Source organism: Salmo trutta, chromosome 13 (genome assembly GCF_901001165.1).
Source record: "Salmo trutta chromosome 13, fSalTru1.1, whole genome shotgun sequence".
Classification (NCBI taxonomy): Eukaryota; Metazoa; Chordata; class Actinopteri; order Salmoniformes; family Salmonidae; genus Salmo; species Salmo trutta.
The window spans coordinates 76,088,531-76,109,471 of NC_042969.1; the positions used below are offsets into that span (position 1 = coordinate 76,088,531).

A 20,941-nucleotide genomic window follows, 5' to 3' on the forward strand; every position below is an offset into this window, starting at 1 on the left:
CTGGATGTTGACGTGTGCATTATTTAGCTATGGATACTTGGCTATTGTAGCCTTTTTATAAACAGAATGTGCTAATGATACTGCATAATTATCAGTACCTCCTTTCTCTATTTCTCACGAACGGTACTCTTCACACACTGCTCATGACGTAGCCGTAACTCAGTCAAGTGCCTGTGCCTTTAAGTGGGTTTAAAGTCAAACTTCCGGTAGATTAATACCTCCAGCTACATTGTATCAGTAACAACAGAAGAGGCTCGCATACGAAAGGGGATCTAGCTGCTGTAGCTAGAAAGAAACGAAACCCACCCGATCAGTCTTTGACAGGGACAGCCATGGTCAAGATCACTTTCCAGCCCGTCGCGGGACAGAAAGCCGAGAAGGAGCAGAATGATGGCGACAAGACCGACATTCTCATAACCCATCCAATGGTAAATTAGTGATGCATTTCTCTGTTGTGGTTGGCAACATATCGCTTTGTGTGCTGTGCCCTTCGATAAAACATAGCTAGCGCTACCTCCAGTAATGATGAAGTTGCTGTCAAGCGTCTGCAGGGCATTTCACTCGACATTTACCGGCACAATCATCGACGTAACAGGAGTATTTTAACGTTATTTGACAGCAGAGCAGCCATTGTCATCTGTCAGGAAATAAAACGATGCTGTGCGGCTAACGAGCTCTTTGTGGAAATATAGCCACTTTGCCAAATAGTCTACGGACAAAGGAGAACTGCTAACATTACTATTGAACATAGTTAATTGGATGTTCTTAGACAGATTAGCTTTATTGACATCAATTATGTAGGCCAATATTAGGCTATGAAAATGTAACTATAATGTTGTCAATATTGGAGTTAAATTCTTAGCTTTAAGAACCTAAACCAAGAAGGATCAAATTGTTATTTCTAAGCATAGGCCTATAATGTTGGCAGTGGGTTATGAATAATTATTGTATCTCTTGGGAAATGTGAATGGATTACAATAAAAACATTTACCAAACACAGGCAGCAGACAAAATGGCAGATGGAGGTTACTGCTGGCGATGCAAGTTCATATTTAATAAGTAGCGTCACTGTGCCAGCAGTAGGCTACAGTTCTCAACTTGTGATGCAGTCATTCAAGGAAAGCTTGGCTTCTCAGCATCCTGCTGTTTCAAATCCAATAAAATATGCTCTGCTTTCAGTCAGCCCCCTGCATTCAGTAATGAACTTCAATGAAAGCCTGAGACAAGAATTTGATCAGGTTTGAATGCTGCATCTTCACCAATTAGGCTGTATGTGTGCCTGTTTTTATCTCAAGGGTAAGTTGGCAGTGACCTATTGGCAGTTACCTTCTATAATTTCGTGTTTGTTGGAAATGTAGACAGACTATCGTCACATTTTCAGTCCATCTAAGGCCCTCCTATCGCAATCAGCAAGGAAGAAGAACACTGGTAAAAATCTGTCTCTGTGGGGAAAACACACAGACAGCGAAACTGATGCCGTGTCTATCCCTTCGTCCTTGTGCATCTTATCTCCTAGTTTATCCTTCACCACAGGTTGTCATAACACTAAGATTTTTGCTTTGGTAGTCTGTGAGCTGTTTTCATGCACAGGCAATCGCAGCGTCAGGAGAATTTCAAGTACCAGCTAAGAATAGCTTGCTTTGTTGTCTCCTATGCACAGAGCCCATCCTCCAGGATAAATGTACCTGTACACCCACCTATCCACCCACGTAGTTGCACATATACGGTAGAAAGGATTTCCTCTCACATCAGTCACATGTAATGTTAATTATCATAAATGGTTATGTGAGCGGTGTAGGCTACAATCGCGCGCTTATTGCCAACCCGCGCCACCCTGCCAACAAACAGGTTGAGCGTGTGACAGAGGCAGATGGGGTGAGAGACTGGGTGTGATGTTACTCTCCGTCTTAGAAGTGCCATGTTACTAGCCACTCTGTTATCCATCTCTGCCACCCACGTTGCTGTTTCCCTGCTAAAACATGCAGATTTATTCTATCTAAGACCAGGAACATAATGCACTCTTAACCCCACCTGACTTAGTCTGCCCTGTTCTGATGTGCCTCCATAGAATATCTGTGAAACACTAGCTTTTCACCAAGTACCAAAGCCTTACCAGTAAGCTTTGTCTGAGCTTCATCTGTAGTGTGAGGCAGCCTGATGTAGAAGTACACTGCCTGGACAGGATGCTAGTCAGTGTGACGCGTTTGTGTTCATGTATGTGGCCCTGTGTCTCTCCCTGTCAGGAGGATGAGGAGGAGCTGGTTCTGCCTCTGCGCTCAGGGAGGTCTCCTCTGAATGGCCTATGCTGCCTGACCTTTGGCCTGGTGGTCTTCATGTCTGGTCTGGTGTTGGCCTCCATCTATGTCTACCGCCACTACTTCATACCCCAGGTACCTAGAACCTACATGCAGTGACAGTATGAGACAATACTCTATCACTCTGTCCTCTCTGGTCCGACACTATATATACAAAAGTATGTGGACACCCCTTCAAATTTGTGGATTTGGTTATTTCAGCCACCCCTGTTGCTGACAGGTGTATCAAATTGAGCACACAGCAATGCAATCTCCATAGACCAACATTGGCAGTAGAATGGCCTTACTGAAGAGCTCAGGGACTTTTAATGTGGCATCGTCAGAGGATGCCACCTTTCCAACAAGCCAGTTTGTCAAATTTCTACCCTGCTAGGGCTGCCACGGTCAACTGTAGTGCTGTTATTGTGAAGTGGAAACGTCTAGGAGCAACAATGGCTCAGCCACAAAGTAGTAGGCCACACAAGCTCACAGAATGGACCGCTAAAGCGCATAGCATGTAAAAATTGTCCGTCCTCGGTTGCAACACTCACTACCGAGTTACAAACTGCCTCTGGAAGCAACATCAGCACAATAACTGTTCGTCGGGAGCTTCATGAAATGGGGTACCATGGCCGAGCAGCCGCAGACAAGCCTAAGATCACCATGCACAATGCCATGCGTTGGGTGGCGTAAAGCTTGCCGCCATTAGACTCTGGAGCAGTGGAAACGCATTCTCTGTAGTGGTGAATCATGCTTCACCATCTGACAGTCCAACGGACAAATCTGGGTTTGGCAGATGCCAGGAGAACGCTACCTTCCCGACTGCATTGTGCCAACTGTAAAAGTTTGATGGCGGAATAATGGTCTGGGGCTGTTTTTCATGGTTCGGGCACGGCCCCTTAGTTCCAGCGAAGAGAAATCTTAATGCTACAGCATACAGTACGATGACATTCTAGATGATTCTGTGCTTCCAACTTTGACAACAGTTTGGGGAAGGCCCTTTCTGTTTCAGCATGATAATTCCCCCGTGCACAAAGCAAGGTCCATACAGAAATGGTTTGTCGAGATCGGTGTGGAAGAACTTGATTGGCCTGCACAGAGCCCTGACCTCAACGCCATCAAACACCTTTGGGATAAATTGGAACACTGACTGTGAGCCAGGTCTAATCACCCAACATCAGTGCCCAACCTCACTAATGCTCTTGTGGCTGAATTGAAGCAAGTCCCTGCAGCAATGTTCCAACATCTATTGTAACAGCCTCCACTCTTCCCAGAAGAGTGGAGGCTGTTATAACAGCAAAGGGGGACCAACTCCATATGAATGATTTTGGAATGAGATGTTGGTCGATCAGGTGTCCACATACTTCACATGTAGTGGGTCTTCTGATGTTGGATTTCTAAATGTGCATCCTGGTTTCACTGTCTCTGGTGGTATAACGTACATTTGAGATCAGTTGTTTATCAGACATTGGTCCTTTCCCAGTCTGAGATCATGAAACGTTCAAGAATAGCAGTGACTGTGATAATGAAGATGATAGTTAGTGATAGCCTTGCTAACAGTTCCCCTGTGCCATGACCTAGATCCCAGAGGAGAGTCTGTTCCACTGCAGGGTTCGTTATGAGGACTCTGTGTACGCCCCTCTGAGAGGCAGACAGGAGCTGGAGGAGAACGTGGGCATCTACCTGGAAGACAACTATGAGCAGATCAGTGTGCCTGTGCCCCACTTTGGAGGAAGTGACCCTGCTGACATCATCCACGACTTTCACAGGGTGAGGAGGACTAGGCACATGCACGCATTCACACACGTACCCACACACCTGATGTAGAGTCAACTGGCCAGGGTTTTGACATGCTTAGTTTTATTTAGTTTAGTTTCTGTCTGTCACCAGGGACTGACTGCCTACCATGACATCGCTCTGGACAAATGCTATGTCATCGAGCTCAACACCACCATCGTCATGCCCCCACGGAACCTCTGGGAACTGCTGGTCAATGTTAAGGTAACATAAAGCCTATCCCTCTCACTTTGTTTGAGATGCCATCTCCCATTTTCCACAGTCTATTATTCTCTCTTTGTCCCTGTCTCTCTCTCTGCCTCTGTCTTTCTGTCTCTCTCAATTCAAAGGGCTTTATTGAAATGGGAAACATGTTTACATTGCCAAAGCAAGTGAAATAGATAATAAACAAAAGTAAAATAAAAAATGAACAGTAAACATTACACAAAGGAATGGAGTCATTTGAAATGTCATATTATGGCGATGTACAGTGTTATAATGATGTGCAAATAGTCTCTTTCATTCTCTATCTGAACTCTAACCCTGTCTACCTCCCCCCTCTCTGTGTTTAGAAGGGGACGTACCTGCCCCAGACCTACATTATCCAGGAGGAGATGTTTGTGACGGGGAAGGTTCACAACATGCGCCAGCTGGGGCCCTTCATCTTCCGCCTGTGTAACGGCAAGGACACATACCGCCTGACACGCCGTGCCCGCCGACGTGAGTCGGGGGGGGGGGGGGGGGGTAGTGCGGGTCACTCAGGGTCTGAATGGTCTACCTATTCTCTTGTCTAATAAAAGTCTTTGTAGAAGGTTGTACGGGTCACTCACTATTCTCTTGTCTAATAAAAGTCTTTCACTGTCTGACTTGTAGGCATCAACAAACGGGAAGTGGCGAACTGCCATCGCATCCGCCACTTTGAGAACACGTTTGTGGTTGAGACAGTCATCTGTGATGGAGTGTAAACTGTTACCTCAGCATGACCGTCTGGCACGACACCCTAAGGCACAGCCACCTCTCCAGCCACTGTAGCGCATCCCTGTGTAGATACTTAGAATTACCTTTCAGTTGCACTTTAACTATGGTTTAGTTCTTTTTTCCATATGTTTAACTGTCTCTTCTTTAAAAACACACTGTTTATTTTAGGAATTGTCAGTAGTGAGGTTTTCCTTGTGTTTCCTGGCTGCAATAATACATGTTTTTCTCTGTAATTTACCTTGGATGAAATAGTTTCATGTAGCAGAACCACTAAGCCAATTATGATGGGGAGGTTTTTCCACTTAAGAGAACTGTGACGGCCTTGGTTGTCAGGGAAGACAACAGTTTCCATGTGTTGTCATGGCGACTACTTGATTTCCCTGCTCTTGAAATTACAGCGCGTGTGAAATCCTGCTACTGTCAGCAACCATCTGACCTAATGTTGTGCCACATCGCTCTCAGCTTTATCTCTTTCTCTTTGTCGCACTGTTTGTCTGTCACTACCCCCCTCATGCTTCTCTCTTTCATATTTCTTCTTCTTTAGCTCAGTCACCCTATCAAACTAAAGGAAAACATGAATGTGAGTTTAAGAAACCTACAAAGTGAGTTAAGAACCAGGGTCCCTACAAAGTGAAGTAGACAAATTGGCCATTGTTAGACTTCGTGTGCGTTTGCACCTGTATGTAAGGCCTCTAAAGTATAGAATCATGTACACGACACTTAATGTATGTAGTTATGTAATATTATACCAGAATATTTCCAGCCAAGCTGCCCTTCTCCCTGTGAAAGCGTCAAAGAATGTTTCTCCCTCCTTTTTGATGCCCCTCTCATCACCTCGTTTTTATTTCAGGGGAGGTCGAGCTTCTCCCTCTTCATTTGCACTCTTTATCAACGCTTTTGTGAGTCATTCTAGTAGAATTCTGTCATGATTTTTCACCCTGCATGTGTGTTTCTCTAAGGAAAAAACGCACTGTTAGAATCTTTTCTAAGAGCACGTTTAAAGCCTTGGTCCAGAGTCAGAGACTGGACTAAAGTAATGATTTGCTGTAAAGGAGTTTATTATATCATATGCTAATATATACCTTAGACAGGTCTGTATAATTTGTCTGCTGGTGAAGTCTTATCTGTGAATAAAGTAGTTAAAACTCTCTGTTACTATCTATGCATATAGTCACTTTAATAACTCTACATGTACATATTACCTTGACTAACCGGTGAACCAGCACATTGACTCTGTTCCAGTACCACGTGTATATAGTAATGCTATTGTTATTTTACTGCTGCTGTTTAATTATTTGTTACTTTCATTTCTTCTTTTTTTTTGTACATTTTTTTTTTAAACTGCATTGTTCCTTAATGGCTTGTAAGTAAGCATTTCACTGTAAGGTCTACCTGTTGTATTTGGCGTCTGTGACATAACCTTTGATTTGTGTTGCGGACCTTCATGGGACATTTCACTGTCCCGATTCTCTTTGGCTCTGCGTGTGCCACCAGCCTTGTTTCAGTGGCTAGATGTAACGGATCATATTCTTCAGTGTTAGTGGGTGAAAGTGTGAATCTAGGTTGTTTAAAGTGGAGAGTTGTGGTATGCACTGAGATGTCTTTTAGTAAGGGAAAGTGTAAAAAATCTCATGCACTGACCTGGTTTGGGCATAGTGGAAAAGCAGCTTTGTTTTTCACACAGGTAAGTGTCGCATAGGAGTGGCGCCACCGGTCGGAAGACAATGGATTAATTTATTTGAATGGCACCTTTACACTGGCTTTCCTATACTAGACTCCATAGTGACTCCCTCCATATGGCAGGGCGCTGAGCCACAGAGCTGTTGGATGGCTGCTGCTGCCTGCCTGGCTCCACAGCCAGAAACTTCATGAATTATCAACAAAGTTACATGACTATCTGATGGTCAAACCAATCAACAAAGGGAACTGTTGGGCACCTGGCTCCGCATGTGAATGAAAGCCTTAGTAATTATTAGTACTTTTGGGGAAATGACAGTGTGGTCGATGTACAGAACCTACATACAGTAAATGCCAATGACTTCAGTCTTATTAACCATCAAAATCACAAAGATAAGCAGTAAAATGTTTATTCTATAAAACAATTATTAGCACATCTTAAAAGTACAGATGAGCTCAATTAAACTTACAGAAGAAGAGATGAACTGTTACGAAAAAAACCTCAACTATAACATGTCATTTGACAAAACATCATTCTATATGTAACTATAAATTGTGTTGTATTTAGGGACACATTTTGATGCTGTTACCTCAAACTATCTCCACTGATAGTTGTTTCTCACTCACTGTGTTCTCACCCTTCATCTACTTTCATGTGATCTGGTCTGAGAAATCCATGTCAGAACCCTCTTTCTTCTTCCAGAAAGCATCTAAAGAGAAGTAGTACAACAGTGGATCGAGACAACAGTTGACGCTGGCCAGACAGAACATGGGCATGATAGCCTTTTTGATTTTGAGCGTCAGCACGATGGAGAATGGCAGGAAGAAGACAATAAACATCAGAAGGTTCATGGTGAAGATCAGCATGACGTTCATCTTGTTGACCCTGGCGGCATCACTGAGGTGCCCGCGTAGCTTCCAGGACACCATGGAGGTGGCGACCACGTTGACCCCCAGCATGGCGAACACCAGCCCGGACTGCACATAACCAACGATCGGATTCGCCACAGAACATACATAATTAGTAAACTCAAAGCAGACGTTAGTGGCATTACAGCTCTGCATCTGACTGATCTGGTAGAGGCTCTCTGGAATGTTGACTGCCACGATCAGGAGCCAGATGAAGACACAGGCCTTCCAGGCGTTGGTGGTGGTGCGGAAGCTGCGGGACCTCAGAGGGTAAACCACAGCCAGCAGCCTGTCCAGGCCAATGAATGTAATGAAGATGGCGCTGGAGCGGATGTTGTTGCGGAACAGCATGGTGGTGGCTGTGCAGGCCTGGATGCCCAGGGGCCAGGTGCCCGTGGCGTAGAAGTAGACCCGGGTGGGCAGGGACAGGACCAGCAGCAGGTCGGATAGAGCCAGGTGGCTCATGAAGACAGCGCTGGAGGATTTCAAGCCATGGCGGCGGAGCAGAACCCACAGCGACACGGCATTGAGCGGCAGGCCCAGCGCCACCACGCTTCCGTACACAATGGCAGAGGCTGTGTACATCACATAACTCCCTTCAGAGGAGAGCGCTCCTAAACTATCGTTGTTGTTCATGGTGTCTGTGCGTGTAATTTGAAAAGAGACAGACACCACTTCAAACCACTCACTCAATATTCTGGTTGCCACTTCCTATCAGAGCAGTCTGCATACAGGTTGAGCTGTTCTTAACTTCCGGAATGAAAGTGTTGAAACAGGAAGTGAGGGTGATTTTTCTTTTCTCAGGAAGGACCTTTTGTTCTTTCTGCTGATAAGGTTGAAGAATCTTGACAACATAAATCATGTCTGAGTAACAAACTATCAACATGAAGAATCTCTGATCTTTCTGACCTATACGGACAGTCTGATCATTTTTTTAACGAAAAGTGAGTTATTCGTGGTGAATAGTTATAAACAAACGTGTTGATCAAGAGCAACTGTCTAAAACATTTAAATACCGTTTTATATTTGAAATGGTCTGGATGTACACATCTTTACTGGCTAGATTGAGAGTGGGTGGATTACATCTGAACAGTCCATATCTGAACAGTGTATAATTATGTAGAAGCTTCTATTCAGTATGAATAAATGACAAGACTCAGGGTTGTAAATCCCATGCCTTTTGTTGATCAGATCAGTTAGTGTTAGATATGCCCTCTGAGATATTCTGTGGAACCTCTTTGAATCTCAGCCTCCTAAAGCTAAGAGGTAAGACTAGAACCAAAGGCCACGTGTGATGAGTGAGAATACAATGGAAGGCTGGATGATTGATTTAAAAACATTTATTCCAAGTGTTGGCCATTCATTCAATCTTCGAGCGACTTGTCTCCTCTGTCTGCTGTGGGGATCTGAGTTTTCCATTTCCCAGATAGAAGTGATAGCCATCCATCTACAGGGGAAGCGTCTCCATCCTGCTCTCCACTCTGCAGGCGCCAAGAGGGGATAAGCCACATCGATCTAGCAAGTCCAATTGATCTCCATTGACCTGGGTGTCTGAGCCTGTCTCTCCAAGTTCCTTGACCTTGATGTTGTCCATTGGATGCTGGTTGATTTCCCTGAGCCTCGCCACTGTGTTTCCTCTAGTGGACATCCTCCTCTCCTTGCTGGCAGTCAGCAGGTTCTCCTTCAAGATGAAGTAATAGCAGACCCCGTCCGTCAGACAGTTGACGCTGCCCAGACACATGCTGATGTGGACGAAGTCTCTGAGGGGGTTGATGATGTCTGGGTTCTCTGTGCGGTTCTTGGCCAGGAAGTAGATGACTGCGGCCACGTGGTAGGGGATGAAGCACAGCAGGAAGGCCACCAGGTTGCTCAGGACAATTTTCACAGACTTGTTGTTCCTCAGCTTATCGTCCAGCGGGTTCAGTCGCCGCATGTCACTGAGGATCTGCATCACGCGCACCGAGAAGAACACCATGGCAACCGTGCTGATTGTGAACACTGTCTCTATGGCGATGATGATCCATTTCTTCTTCCAGGTTTCGCTGGAGAAGTTCTGGAAACACTTGGTTTCGTTGCCTTTGTCCATTCTGGTGTCGTTGTTGTTTTTGTTGTGGAGCTCATAGACGGGTGTGGTGAAAGCAAATACCATCACCCACACGGCCAGGCATAGCAGGGCAGCCTTCCGTGGCGAGTGCAGATGCTTGCCATTGATTGGAAACCGCAAATAAACATAGCGGTCGCCCGAGATGCAGACGATCAGTATGATGCTCCCATAGATGTTGACGAGCACTAGGCTCTCCAGGAAGGTGCAGAAGCCCATGCTCAGGCCCCAGGTGTGTTCGTAGGCGTACATCTTGAAGGGCAGAGAGAAGATGAGAAGGCTGTCGTTGATGATCAGACTGCTGAGGTACACCGTGGACTCAGTCCATCGACGCATCCTGAAGAGGAGGAGCCACAGAGCGGCCAGGTTGAGGGGAAGACCCACCATGAATGTGGGGACATAGACAATCCACTGTATATAGCACACTTTGCTATCACACAGTACCATTTTACTGCAAACAGAGAGGGAAATAAATACACATATGAATGTAATTTCACTCATGACACAGTGATTTTTAACCAATACTAGAGGCATCAATCAGGATGGTCACTGTGCAAGAGTAAAGAGATTTATAGGGAGAGCCTGGGATTTTGGCAGTCTACAGGAACCGCATGCTAGCTGTTCCTGTAGACTTCTAGTCATTGCGCTAACGCTAATTAGCAACTTACTTCAAACTGAACGCAGAGACATAAAAATGGTATCCACGAGTTAATCCGGCTCTGGGGAAGTAGGTAAAGAGCCTCATTGCCAAAATCCTGAACTATCCCTTTAAGCATCACTGAAATTTGACTGTAGGCTACATGTTATGTTAACTTGAGGGGATAGACTAGGCATAGTGTTACTACCTAGTAGGCGACGGTAACTGATTTCATCTTAGTGTACCAGGTAGGAGCTTTTTAGAGGTCCATTGCTAAGTGGCAGTACTCAATTGCTCTGTAACCCTATAAAAGGGGAAAGGAATTGGCATTCTTGGAAAGGCATCTTATCTGAGATTCTGGGATGATCTCAAACGCACACTCCATGTGTCCTCTGTCCTCTCTCTTTAAATCCCACTGGAGGAGAAGGTCAGAGGGGCGAGACATCTGTTTTTCTCATCCAATGAATTTTGAAAAGGAGATGAGGAGAGAGGATGTTAGGAGTTTGAAATTGAGATCTTCCCTCTTTTGGGCCAAGTCAAAGATGGACTATTATAGTGTCAAGATGTCCTCAAAGATGGAAGGCTGGCATGAGGCAGCAAGATCAGGTGGGACCATTCTATCCAATGAGAGGGGAAGATACGTGTGTGAACAACAGGCAACACTCAGATATAAAGTAATTTCTTTCAAAGTTGACAAAATGCCACGTCAGTCCACCTATATCAGTGCATTTGTAACAAACTAACCATTACAAAACGTATTTTCGATCAAATAAGCCTCACATAGCAAATTAGCAAGTAAATGTTTTGTTGACCAAATTTGACACTCTCTCATGGACCTCCATTCCTTGATTTGTGGTCTTATTTTTGTTGACAGATTTTGGGATGAGTAAACCCTCTCTCTTCGACTCTTCCTCTCACACGTTCTGTGTGTGTGTGTGTGTTTGATTGTCATGTTTAAGGGGTTGATGGGAACTAGCGTGAAAGTAAAGACGGCCTATTTATAAAACGGTAACGCCAGCCACTGTTCTTTGTCCTTTGTGATATCGGAACAGAGTTGTGTTTAAAATGTTAGAAAAACGACTTCCCATAGCCTGATACATTAGCTTGTTATTTAGTGGGTTAGGTCAATAGTTTACCCTTTTGCAGTATGACTTATCACGTGTTCAACTGGTATTGGTACTTTATTAGATTTGCAGTGAAATCACTTTTATATAGACTATCAGTAAGACTTGGCCTATCTCTCTATTTGCCTGTAGCAACTCATTGTAATCAAGCTATTTGTGGTTTTGTACATTAAATATTTCCCAATCAATAATCAGCACTGTACCATTGCTCATCAAAATCGTTATATGTCAAATTAAAGCAATTTTGTATACTTCTATCATTCATTTGGTAGGCCTGTTGGGAACCATGTCTTAGTTTGGAGCTCCTCTTTGCTCCTGTCTAAACCAAGGGGTTTACTACTGTCTATAACTATCATCCCACAGATGCAGGGTACAGACATCAGTTCAAAGTCTAGTTTGGATTTACATTTGGTTGAGTTTTCAACTAACGTGAATTCAACTTGAAATCAACAAAAAATGTCATCATGTCATTGGATTGAGGTTAAAAGTTGGGTGAAAAATGAAATTCCCTTACGTTGATTACTTTTTTTCATACCTAATCAGTTTTCCACATTGATTTAACGTTATCACATAGAATTTTCGTGTTGAATTGATGTGGAAATAACATTGATTCAACCCGTTTTTGCCCAGTGGGATGTCACATTAGGTTATAGCCTACCACTGTCCTATCTATGCATATAAATATGTCAGTGTATGTTTAGTACCATTTTACAACTACAGTTGAAGTCGGAAGATTACATACACTTAGGTTGAAGTCGTTAAAACTTCGTTTTTCAACCACTCCACACATTTCTTGTTAACAAACTATAGTTTTGGCAAGTCGGTTAGGACATCTTCTTTGCGCCTGACACAAGTCATTTTTCCAACAATTGTTTACAGACAGATTATTTCACTTATAATTCACTGTATCACAATTCCAGTCAGACGTTTACATACACTAAGTTGATTGTGCCTATAAACAGCTTGGAAAATTCCAGAAATTATGTCATGGCTTTAGAAGCTTCTGATAGGCTAATTGACATAATTTGAGTCCATTGGAGGTGTACCTGTGGATGTATTTCAAGGCCTACCTTCAAACTCAGTGCCTCTTTTCTTGACATCATGGGAAAATCTAAATAAATCAGCCAAGAAAGAAATTTGTACACCTCCACAAGTCTGGTTCATCCTTGAGAGCAATTTCCAAATGCCTGAATGTACCACGTTCATCTATACAAACAATAGTACGCAAGTATAAACACCATGGGACTACGCAGTCGTCATACTGCTCAGCAAGGAGATACATTCTGTCTCCTAGAGATGAATGTACTTTGGTGCGAAAAGTGCAAATCAATCACAGAACAACAGCAAAGGACCTTGTGAAGATGCTTGAGGAAACAGGTACAAAAGTATATGTATCCACAGTAAAACGAGTCCGATATCGACATAACCTGAAAGGCCGCTCAGCAAGGAAGTAGCCACTGCTCCAAAACCGCCATAAAAAAGCCAGACTACGGTTTGCAACTGCACATGGGGACAAAGATTGTACTTTTTGGAGAAATGTCCTCTGGTCTGATGAAACAAAAATAGAACTGTTTGCCCATAATGACCATCGTTACATTTGGAGGAAAAAGTGCACGCTTGCAAGCCGAAGAACACCCAACTGTGAAGCACGGGGGTGGCAGCATCATGTTGTAGGGGTGCTTTGCTGCAGGAGGGACTGGTGCACTTCACAAAATAGATGGCATCACGAGGAGGAAAATTCTATGGATATATTGAAGCAACCTCTCAAGACATCAGTCAGGAAGTTAAAGCTTGGTCGCAAATGAGTCTTCCAAATGGACAATGACCCCAAGCATACTTCCAAAGTTGTGGCAAAATGGACAACAAAGTCAAGATATTGGAGTGGCCATCACAAAGCCCTGGCCTCAACCCTAGAGAAAATTTGTGGGAAGAACTGAAAAAGTGTGTGCGAGCAAGGAGGCCTACAAACCTGACTCAGTTACACCAGCTCTGTCAGGAGGAATGAGCCAAAATTCACCCAACTTATTGTGGGAAGCTTGCGGAAGTCTACCCGAAAGGTTTGACCCAAGTTATACAATTTAAAGGCAATGCTACCAAATACTAATTGAGTGTATGTAAACTTCTGACCCACTGGGAATGTGATGAAAGAAATAAAAGTTGAAATAAATCATTCTCTATACTATTATTCTGACATTTCACATTCTTAAAATGAAGTGGTGATCCTAACTGACCTAAAACAGGGAATTTTTACTTGGAATACATGTCTGGAAGTGTGAAAAACTGAGTTTAAATGTATTTGGCTAAGGTATATGTAAACTTCGGACTTCAACTGTATGTCCACTGTTGACATGGAAACAAGGAGATAGTTGCCCACCAAGAGGTTAAAGGAAAACTCCACCCAAAAACAATATTTTGGTATTTGTTTTATAAGTCCATTGTTGACATAGTCCCAAAAGGTTATGTAACTTTCAAAACACAGAAATCATCCCTTATGATGTATTTTGCATCATATGATGTAAAACCCAGCATCATATGGTGCTTCCGAGTGGCGCAGCGGTCTAAGGCACCGCATCTCAGTGCTAGAGGCGTCACTACAGACCCTGGCTTGATTCCAGACTGTATCACAACCGGCCGTTATTAGGAGTCCCATAGGGTGGCGCACAATTGGCCCAGCGTTATCCAGGTTAGGGTTTGGCTGGGGTAGGCCACCACTGTAAATAAGAATGTGTTCTTAATTGACTTGCCTGGCTAAATAAATAAAAAATTAAACTATGATGCAAAATGCATCATACAAGGGTGATTTAGAGCTACATACCTTGAAAACTTGAGTGCTGACAAGCAAAATATTTTGGGACTATGTCAACAATGGACTAATGAAACAAATACCAAAAGATTGTTTTTGGGTGGAACTATCCTTTAATTATCCTTTACTGCTATGACTGTTTATTCAACACCATCAAAAAATGATCAAATACATTGTGTTTGCTTGCATCCTATTAAGATGAACATTTACTGTATATTAAAATAATGAGTTAAAATCCATTGTTGATATACATACATTTTTTTTACTAATTTGAGTGTCGCAGGTTTAAATTTAACATGATGTCTGAACCAATGAATGTATAGGTCTGAAGAGCGTGGTTTTTTCCCCTTTGTAGAATGTGCATGAGTTTAAAATGTGTTTCCATTGTTGTAGGGATCATGACATTTGAATTTGTCTAGATGATTTAGGATTATATGACACAGTGTCTCACAACAGCATGGCAGAAACCGCAGGTGATTGTAAAGATAAAATGAGATTAACTAATGCATGCACAGTGAAGAACTGGGTGAAAAACTCCAGTCCAAAAGCATTACAGTAGTCTACTTAAAAAAAAAACACTCACCGAAATTGCGTTGGTATAATTATCTCCTCTCAACTGGAGCTGAACCTCATGGCTTTGAGTCCTTGTTTGGTAAAACAGACTTTAACCTACAGTAAATAGCCTATGTCGTGCCAATATTTATTCCTCTGATTGATAGTGAAACCTGTTGTGCACGCTGTTTTCCAAAAAGCACTACACAAACCACACTGGACCTGCAATCTGCTCTAGGCTAGTACCGCTTTGGTTGTCTAGTTTGCATTCACATACGAGTGGGTGACTGTCTGGAAAATAGTCTGAAACAGTAGAATATAATGTCGCTGCTTCGTATAAAGTTGCACTAGACTGAGCCACAGGAACTGTAAGGGGACATTTTGAGTACTCTGTCAGGAGCCAATTAAAATGAATGTGTGTGTTTGAAATATCATTACTAGTGGTGAAATCTAGCTCTCTGGAAACTGCCCCCTCGTTCTTGTCTGAAAGTACAAGTAGACTTTTGACTGTAAAGTCTGTCTGATACTGTAGCGCAGAGGAAAATGTCGTTATGACATAGAGTACAGTACATCCTCACCACAGCCACATCCTCATTTCTTTTCCATCTTCACTTTTCCTCATTTGAATAGTGATCTTCCAGTCATTGTCAAACTAGTCATCATTGCCTGGGTCCCCATACTTTTGAATGAATCCTCTACAGATCAGTGATCCATATTTGGTCTAGAAAAGCGATTAAGGTCTACTCTACATGCCTCATGTCACACTTCCTCTCAGCCTAGTGTACAGTGCATTCGGAAAGTATTCAAACCCCTTCACTTTTTCCACATTTTGTTACTTTACAGGCTTATTCTAAAATGGATGAAATTGTTTTTTTCCCCAAATCAACCTACACACAATACCATATAATGACAAAGAAAAAAATGTTTTTTTGAAATTTTGGGCAAATGTATATATATATAAAAAATGTATATCACATTTACATAGGTATTCAGACCCTTTACTGAGTACTTTGTTAAAGCACCTTTGGCAGCGATTACAGCCTTGAGTCATCTTGGGTATGTCGCTACAAGCTTGGCACACCTGTATTTTGGGAGTTTCTCCCATTCTTCTCTGCAGATCCTCTCAAGCTCTGTCAGGTTGGATGGGGAGCGTCTCTGCACACCTACTTTCAGGTCTCTCCAGAGATGTTCGATCGGGTTCAAGTCCGGGCTCTGGCTGGGCCATTCAAGGACATTCAGAGACTTCTACCGAAGCTACTCCTGCGTTGTCTTGGCTGTGTGCTTAGGGTCAATGTCCTGTTGGAAGGTGAACATTCGCCCCAGTCAGGTCCTGAGCGCTCTGGAGTTGGTTTTCATCAAGGGTCTCTCTGTACTTTGCACTGTTCATCTTTCCCTCGATCCTGACTAGTCTCCCAGTCCCTGCCACTGAAAAACATCCCCACAGTATGACACTGCCACCACCATCCTTCACTGTAGGAATGCTATTGGCCAGGTGATGAGCGATGGCCACTCTACCATAAAGGCCTGATTGCTGGAGTAGAGATGGTTGTCCTTCTGGAAGGTTCTCCCATCTCCACAGAGTAACTCTGGAGCTCTGTCAGAGTGACAATCGGGTTCTTGGTCACCTCCCTGACCAAGGCCCTTCTCCCCTGATTGCTCAGTTTGGAACCACCAAGAAGAGTCTTGTTGGCTCCAAACTTCTTCCATTTAATAATGATGGAGGCCACTGTGCTTTTGGAGACCTTCAATGCTGCAGTACCCTTCCCCAGATCTGTGCCTTGACACAATGATGTCTCTGAGCTCTATGGACAATTATTTCAACCTCCTGGCTTGGTTTTTGCTCTGACATGCACTGTGAACTGTGGGACCTTTATAGTCCAGGCTGTATCACATCCAGCCGTGATTGGGGCGGCGCACAATTGGCCGAGCGTCGTCTGGGTTTGGCCGGGGTAGGCCATCATTGTAAATAAGAATGTGTTCTTAACTGACTTGCCTAGTTAAATAAAGGTTAAAAATTATTATTATTATTTTTTTAAATAGTCAGGTGTGTGCCTTTCCAAATCATGTCCAATCAATTGAATTTACCACAGGTGGTCCAATCAAGTTGTAGAAACATCTCAAGGAGGATCAATTGAAACAGGATGAACCTGTTGTAAAGTGGTTGTTCCACTGGATATCATAAGGTGAATGCACCAATTTGTAAGTCGCTCTGGATAAGAGCGTCTGCTAAATGACTTAAATGTAAATGTAAATGTAAACCTGAGCTCATTTTCAAGTCTCATAGCAAAGGGTCTGAATACTTATGTAAATCATTTTTTTATTTGTATTTTTTTAATGTATAAAACCTGTTTTTGCTTTGTCATTATGGTGTATTGTGTGTAGATTGATGAGGAAATACAATAATTTAATACATTTTAGTATAAGGCTGTAACGTAACAAAATGTGGAAAAAGTGAAGGGGTCTGAATACTTTCCGAATGCACTGTATGTGTGCATTGTGCAAAAGATACAATATACTGAATGTGGTAACACATTTGTCCAATTAATGAAACAAGGTGAAAGCCTAAGGTCATATTTCAAGACCATGTACAACACAGACAGTGATCGAGAGACCTACTGAGTTTTTGTCACCTGCGGTGACACTTGAACTTTACACAATTAACCAAACATTTTGTTTGACTAGCTACTGTACATAACCAATTAGGTGACTGTGGATATTTTGAGTTAACACTCCTTGTATCACATTTCCACCCAGGCTGCCAAGAGTGTGACATTAATACCATGATCCACCTGACTCCTGTTACAGGAGCAATAGATGCAGGTGGAAGGTAACCAGTAAATTAGGCTTAATTATATTTAATTAACTAATTATCACCAGGGGTTTACCAATATATTACTCTATTTTTATTTTATTAATCTTTTAATGTCGTTTAATATTATCTTATGTTGTTCTTGTCCATAACTGGTCCTTACTCAGTCATGTGTTTGTGCGTTTTATGTGGACTCCAGGAAGAGTAGCTGCTGCATGTTCAATAGCTAATGGGGATCCTAATAAACTATAGTGAGCTTCAAAAGTACTGGGACAGTGACACATTGTTGGTTGTTTTGGCTCTGTACTCCAGCCTTTTGGATTTGAAACGATACAATGACTATGATGTTCAAGTGCAGACTGTCATTTGAGGGTATTTTCATCCATATCAGGTGAACCGTTTAGAAATTACAGCACTTTTTGTACATAGTCCCTCCATTTTCGGGGACCAAAAGTATTGGGACCAAAAGTTTAGTATTTGGTCCCATATTCCTAGCACGCAATGATTACGTCAAGCTTGTGACATTACAAACTTGTTGGATGCATTTGCTGTTTGTTGTCTTTCAGATTATTTTGTGCCCAATAGAAATGAATGGTAAATAATGTATTGTGTCAATCTGGAGTCACTTTTACTGTAAATTATAATAGTATATGTTTCTAAACACTTCTACATTCATGTGGATATCACCATGATTAAGCCAAAACATCAGCTATGCTGGTTAACGCTTGACCTGATTGAATCCAGGCCTAAACTAAACCAATAGTAATGCTTTTTATTAGTCAATTGCATATGGAAATTGTGACTTTAATCTTTAATGATTGTAAAAAACAGTTTTGCACAATAACATTATTTAACACATTTGTTTGTTGGGGCGAGGTTTCCCTTTGGTGGATAGATTAGTGAATCAGATTAGGGTGAACGAGGTTTCCCTAAATAGCTGCTGCTTTTGTAACAGCTACTGGGGATCCTAATGAAATACCAAATGCCCTCTAGTGGATAGATTAGTAAATCAGATTAGGATAAATTAGGTTAACCTCTAGTGGACAGATTAGTAAATCAGATCAGGATAAATGAGGTTGCCCTCTAGTGGATAGATTAGTAAATCAGATCAGGATAAATGAGGTTTCCCTCTAGTGGATAGAGTAGTAAATCAGATCAGGATAAATTAGGTTAACCTCTAGTGGATAGATTAGTAAATCAGATTAGGATAAATGAGGTTTCCCTCTAGTGGACAGATTAGTAAATCAGATTACAGTAGGATAAATGAGGTTTCCCTCTAGTGGATAGATTAATAAATCAGATCAGGATAAATGAGGTTTCCCTCTAGTGGATAGATTAGTAAATCAGATTAGGATAAATTAGGTTTACCTCTAGTGGATAGATTAGTAAATCAGATTAGGATAAATTAGGTTTACCTCTAGGTTTACCTCTAGTGGACAGATTAGTAAATCCGATTAGGATAAATGAGGTTTACCTCTAATGGATAGTTTAGTAAATTAGATTAGGATAAATGAGGTTTCCCTCCAGTGGATAGATTAGTAAATCAGATTAGGATAAATTAGGTTAACCTCTAGTGGACAGATTAGTAAATCAGATTACAGTAGGATAAATTAGGTTTACCTCTAGTGGATAGATTAGTAAATCAGATCAGGATAAATGAGGTTTACCTCTAGTGGACAGATTAGTAAATCAGATTAGGACAAATTAGGTTTACCTCTAGTGGATAGATTAGTAAATCAGATTAGGACAAATTAGGTTACAATTTGGGTTAAAAAAAAGGACAAATGCACTTATGTTGATGACTTTTTGCAAATCTAATCAGTTTTCCACATTGATACAATGTCAACACAGATTTTTTTGGTTGAAATGACATGGAAACAACATTGATTCAACCAGTTTTTGCCCAGCGGATGGGGTAAATTCAGCCAATGGCAAGTTGATCAAATGAAAGTGTTTTCTTCACAGGCATAACGCAAGGCATTATTGTTGGGATATGAGGTAACAACAGAGCCTGGTTTATGTTAAGTGTAAAAAAAAAAAGTTAAGTTTAAAGTGTGTGTTAGGTGTTAAATCTGTGTTAAAAGTTGCTTAAAATTAATAAAAGACAAAAAAGGGATTGCGATTGTGTTGAATTGTGTTTTGGAAATAAAGAAGACATGGTTTTAAAAAGGTAGTGGAAATATTTCATTCAGTACAGAAATGTGTAGGCGGCTTAACTTACCCTTTCCTGTTGTGCCACTAGACCACTTGTTTTGGACAAGCTATGTTTTTTTAAACTGTAATATTTACATGAATTCTGATTATTTCCAATGATACACAACATCCTGAAATATATGTAGATATCTTTGTTAGAAAGAATACTATATTTCCCTTGATGGAGTGATTCTGAATGTAAAAAATGGCTCAACTAAGCCCACTCTCCCTTACAGCTTTGACTGAGCTTAATTATTTCAGCCCCTTGTGAGGTGAAACACTAGCAAGCATCTCTTTCTCTCTCTCTCTCTCTACTTCCTTCTCTCGCTTCTTCCTCCTCACTTCTCATCTATACAAAAAGCTGAGTTGATATACATTATGACTGAGTCCGTAAAAGCACTTTGTAGACATGTTCTATCCTAGAGCATAAGTTAATGGTTAACCACAGTAGGTGTCATATTATTATCAACAGGCTTCAGGTGTGGAATTTTAACAATGCCTTTAGCAGGCAGATTAAATCCATCGCTCGACTCAGATAACCACACTGTGGTTGGAGTTTACAAACGGCACTCTTGACCTGTGAACTAGAAAGACAGGGCTTGGAGAGTGAGAGTAGGAATATGTCTAACCAGGTTACACAATACTGCATCCTCAGGGAGGGACATGTTGCATACCTCAGATGTCTGACTTGAGCTCAAGGAAAATGCTCAGTGGACAAAACGCATTCCGCCCCGAAACCCGTCATCTTTGTTATGTCAGGGGTGTTTCAGGAACTCTCTCTCTCTATCTCTCTCTCTCGCTCTAAACCAACCTGTTCAATATACTTTTGACAAAGGGAGAATGAGAGTACTGATATAGTCACTATAAGTAAACATTCCTATTTTGATCACTGATTTGAGAAATCCTTTACACTTTCACTTCTCTCTCTTTTCTTTCTACTGTACCTCTCCTCCCTATACACATTCTCTATATTGAAACATTACTGTAATAGAGATCTATATGATTGGTTGGGTAGATCCAGTCAACAAAGCTGTGTGAATCACACAGACACGCCCGTCTGAGGAGAGGAGTCAGTAGGGTGAGTCTGG

The 20,941-nt window shown here is 42.0% G+C and overlaps 3 protein-coding genes across 3 annotated transcripts; 1 reads left to right on the forward strand and 2 right to left on the reverse strand.

Moving 5' to 3' along the window:
* The first annotated feature begins 211 nt into the window (after nt 1–211).
* Nucleotides 212–6,204, forward strand: LOC115206543 (integral membrane protein 2C). Its single transcript, XM_029773657.1, has 6 exons — nt 212–428; nt 2,244–2,390; nt 3,876–4,064; nt 4,185–4,295; nt 4,643–4,790; nt 4,944–6,204. Exons 1-6 carry the CDS (start codon nt 333–335, stop codon nt 5,033–5,035), a joined length of 783 nt encoding a protein of 260 aa, XP_029629517.1. The 5' UTR covers nt 212–332; the 3' UTR covers nt 5,036–6,204.
* Nucleotides 6,205–7,119: 915 nt separating this feature from the next.
* Nucleotides 7,120–8,313, reverse strand: LOC115206542 (lysophosphatidic acid receptor 4-like). Its single transcript, XM_029773656.1, has one exon. It carries the CDS (start codon nt 8,268–8,270, stop codon nt 7,377–7,379), a length of 894 nt encoding a protein of 297 aa, XP_029629516.1. The 5' UTR covers nt 8,271–8,313; the 3' UTR covers nt 7,120–7,376.
* A 643-nt stretch (nt 8,314–8,956) lies between these two features.
* Nucleotides 8,957–15,354, reverse strand: LOC115206540 (lysophosphatidic acid receptor 6-like). The gene is made up of 2 exons (XM_029773652.1): nt 14,883–15,354; nt 8,957–10,186 (listed from the first exon to the last, which is right to left on the reverse strand). Exon 2 carries the CDS (start codon nt 10,180–10,182, stop codon nt 9,082–9,084), a length of 1,101 nt encoding a protein of 366 aa, XP_029629512.1. The 5' UTR covers nt 10,183–10,186; nt 14,883–15,354; the 3' UTR covers nt 8,957–9,081.
* Nucleotides 15,355–20,941: the final 5,587 nt, after the last annotated feature.

Coding starts and splice junctions, on each gene's coding strand:
- LOC115206543 (XM_029773657.1), top strand. CDS start 333: ATGGTCAAGATCACTTTCCAGCCCGTCGCGGGACAGAAAGCCGAGAAG. Junction 429..2,243: donor TTCTCATAACCCATCCAATG/GTAAATTAGTGA, acceptor TCTCCCTGTCAG/GAGGATGAGGAGGAGCTGGT. Junction 4,065..4,184: donor TCATCCACGACTTTCACAGG/GTGAGGAGGACT, acceptor GTCTGTCACCAG/GGACTGACTGCCTACCATGA.
- LOC115206542 (XM_029773656.1), bottom strand. CDS start 8,270: ATGAACAACAACGATAGTTTAGGAGCGCTCTCCTCTGAAGGGAGTTAT.
- LOC115206540 (XM_029773652.1), bottom strand. CDS start 10,182: ATGGTACTGTGTGATAGCAAAGTGTGCTATATACAGTGGATTGTCTAT.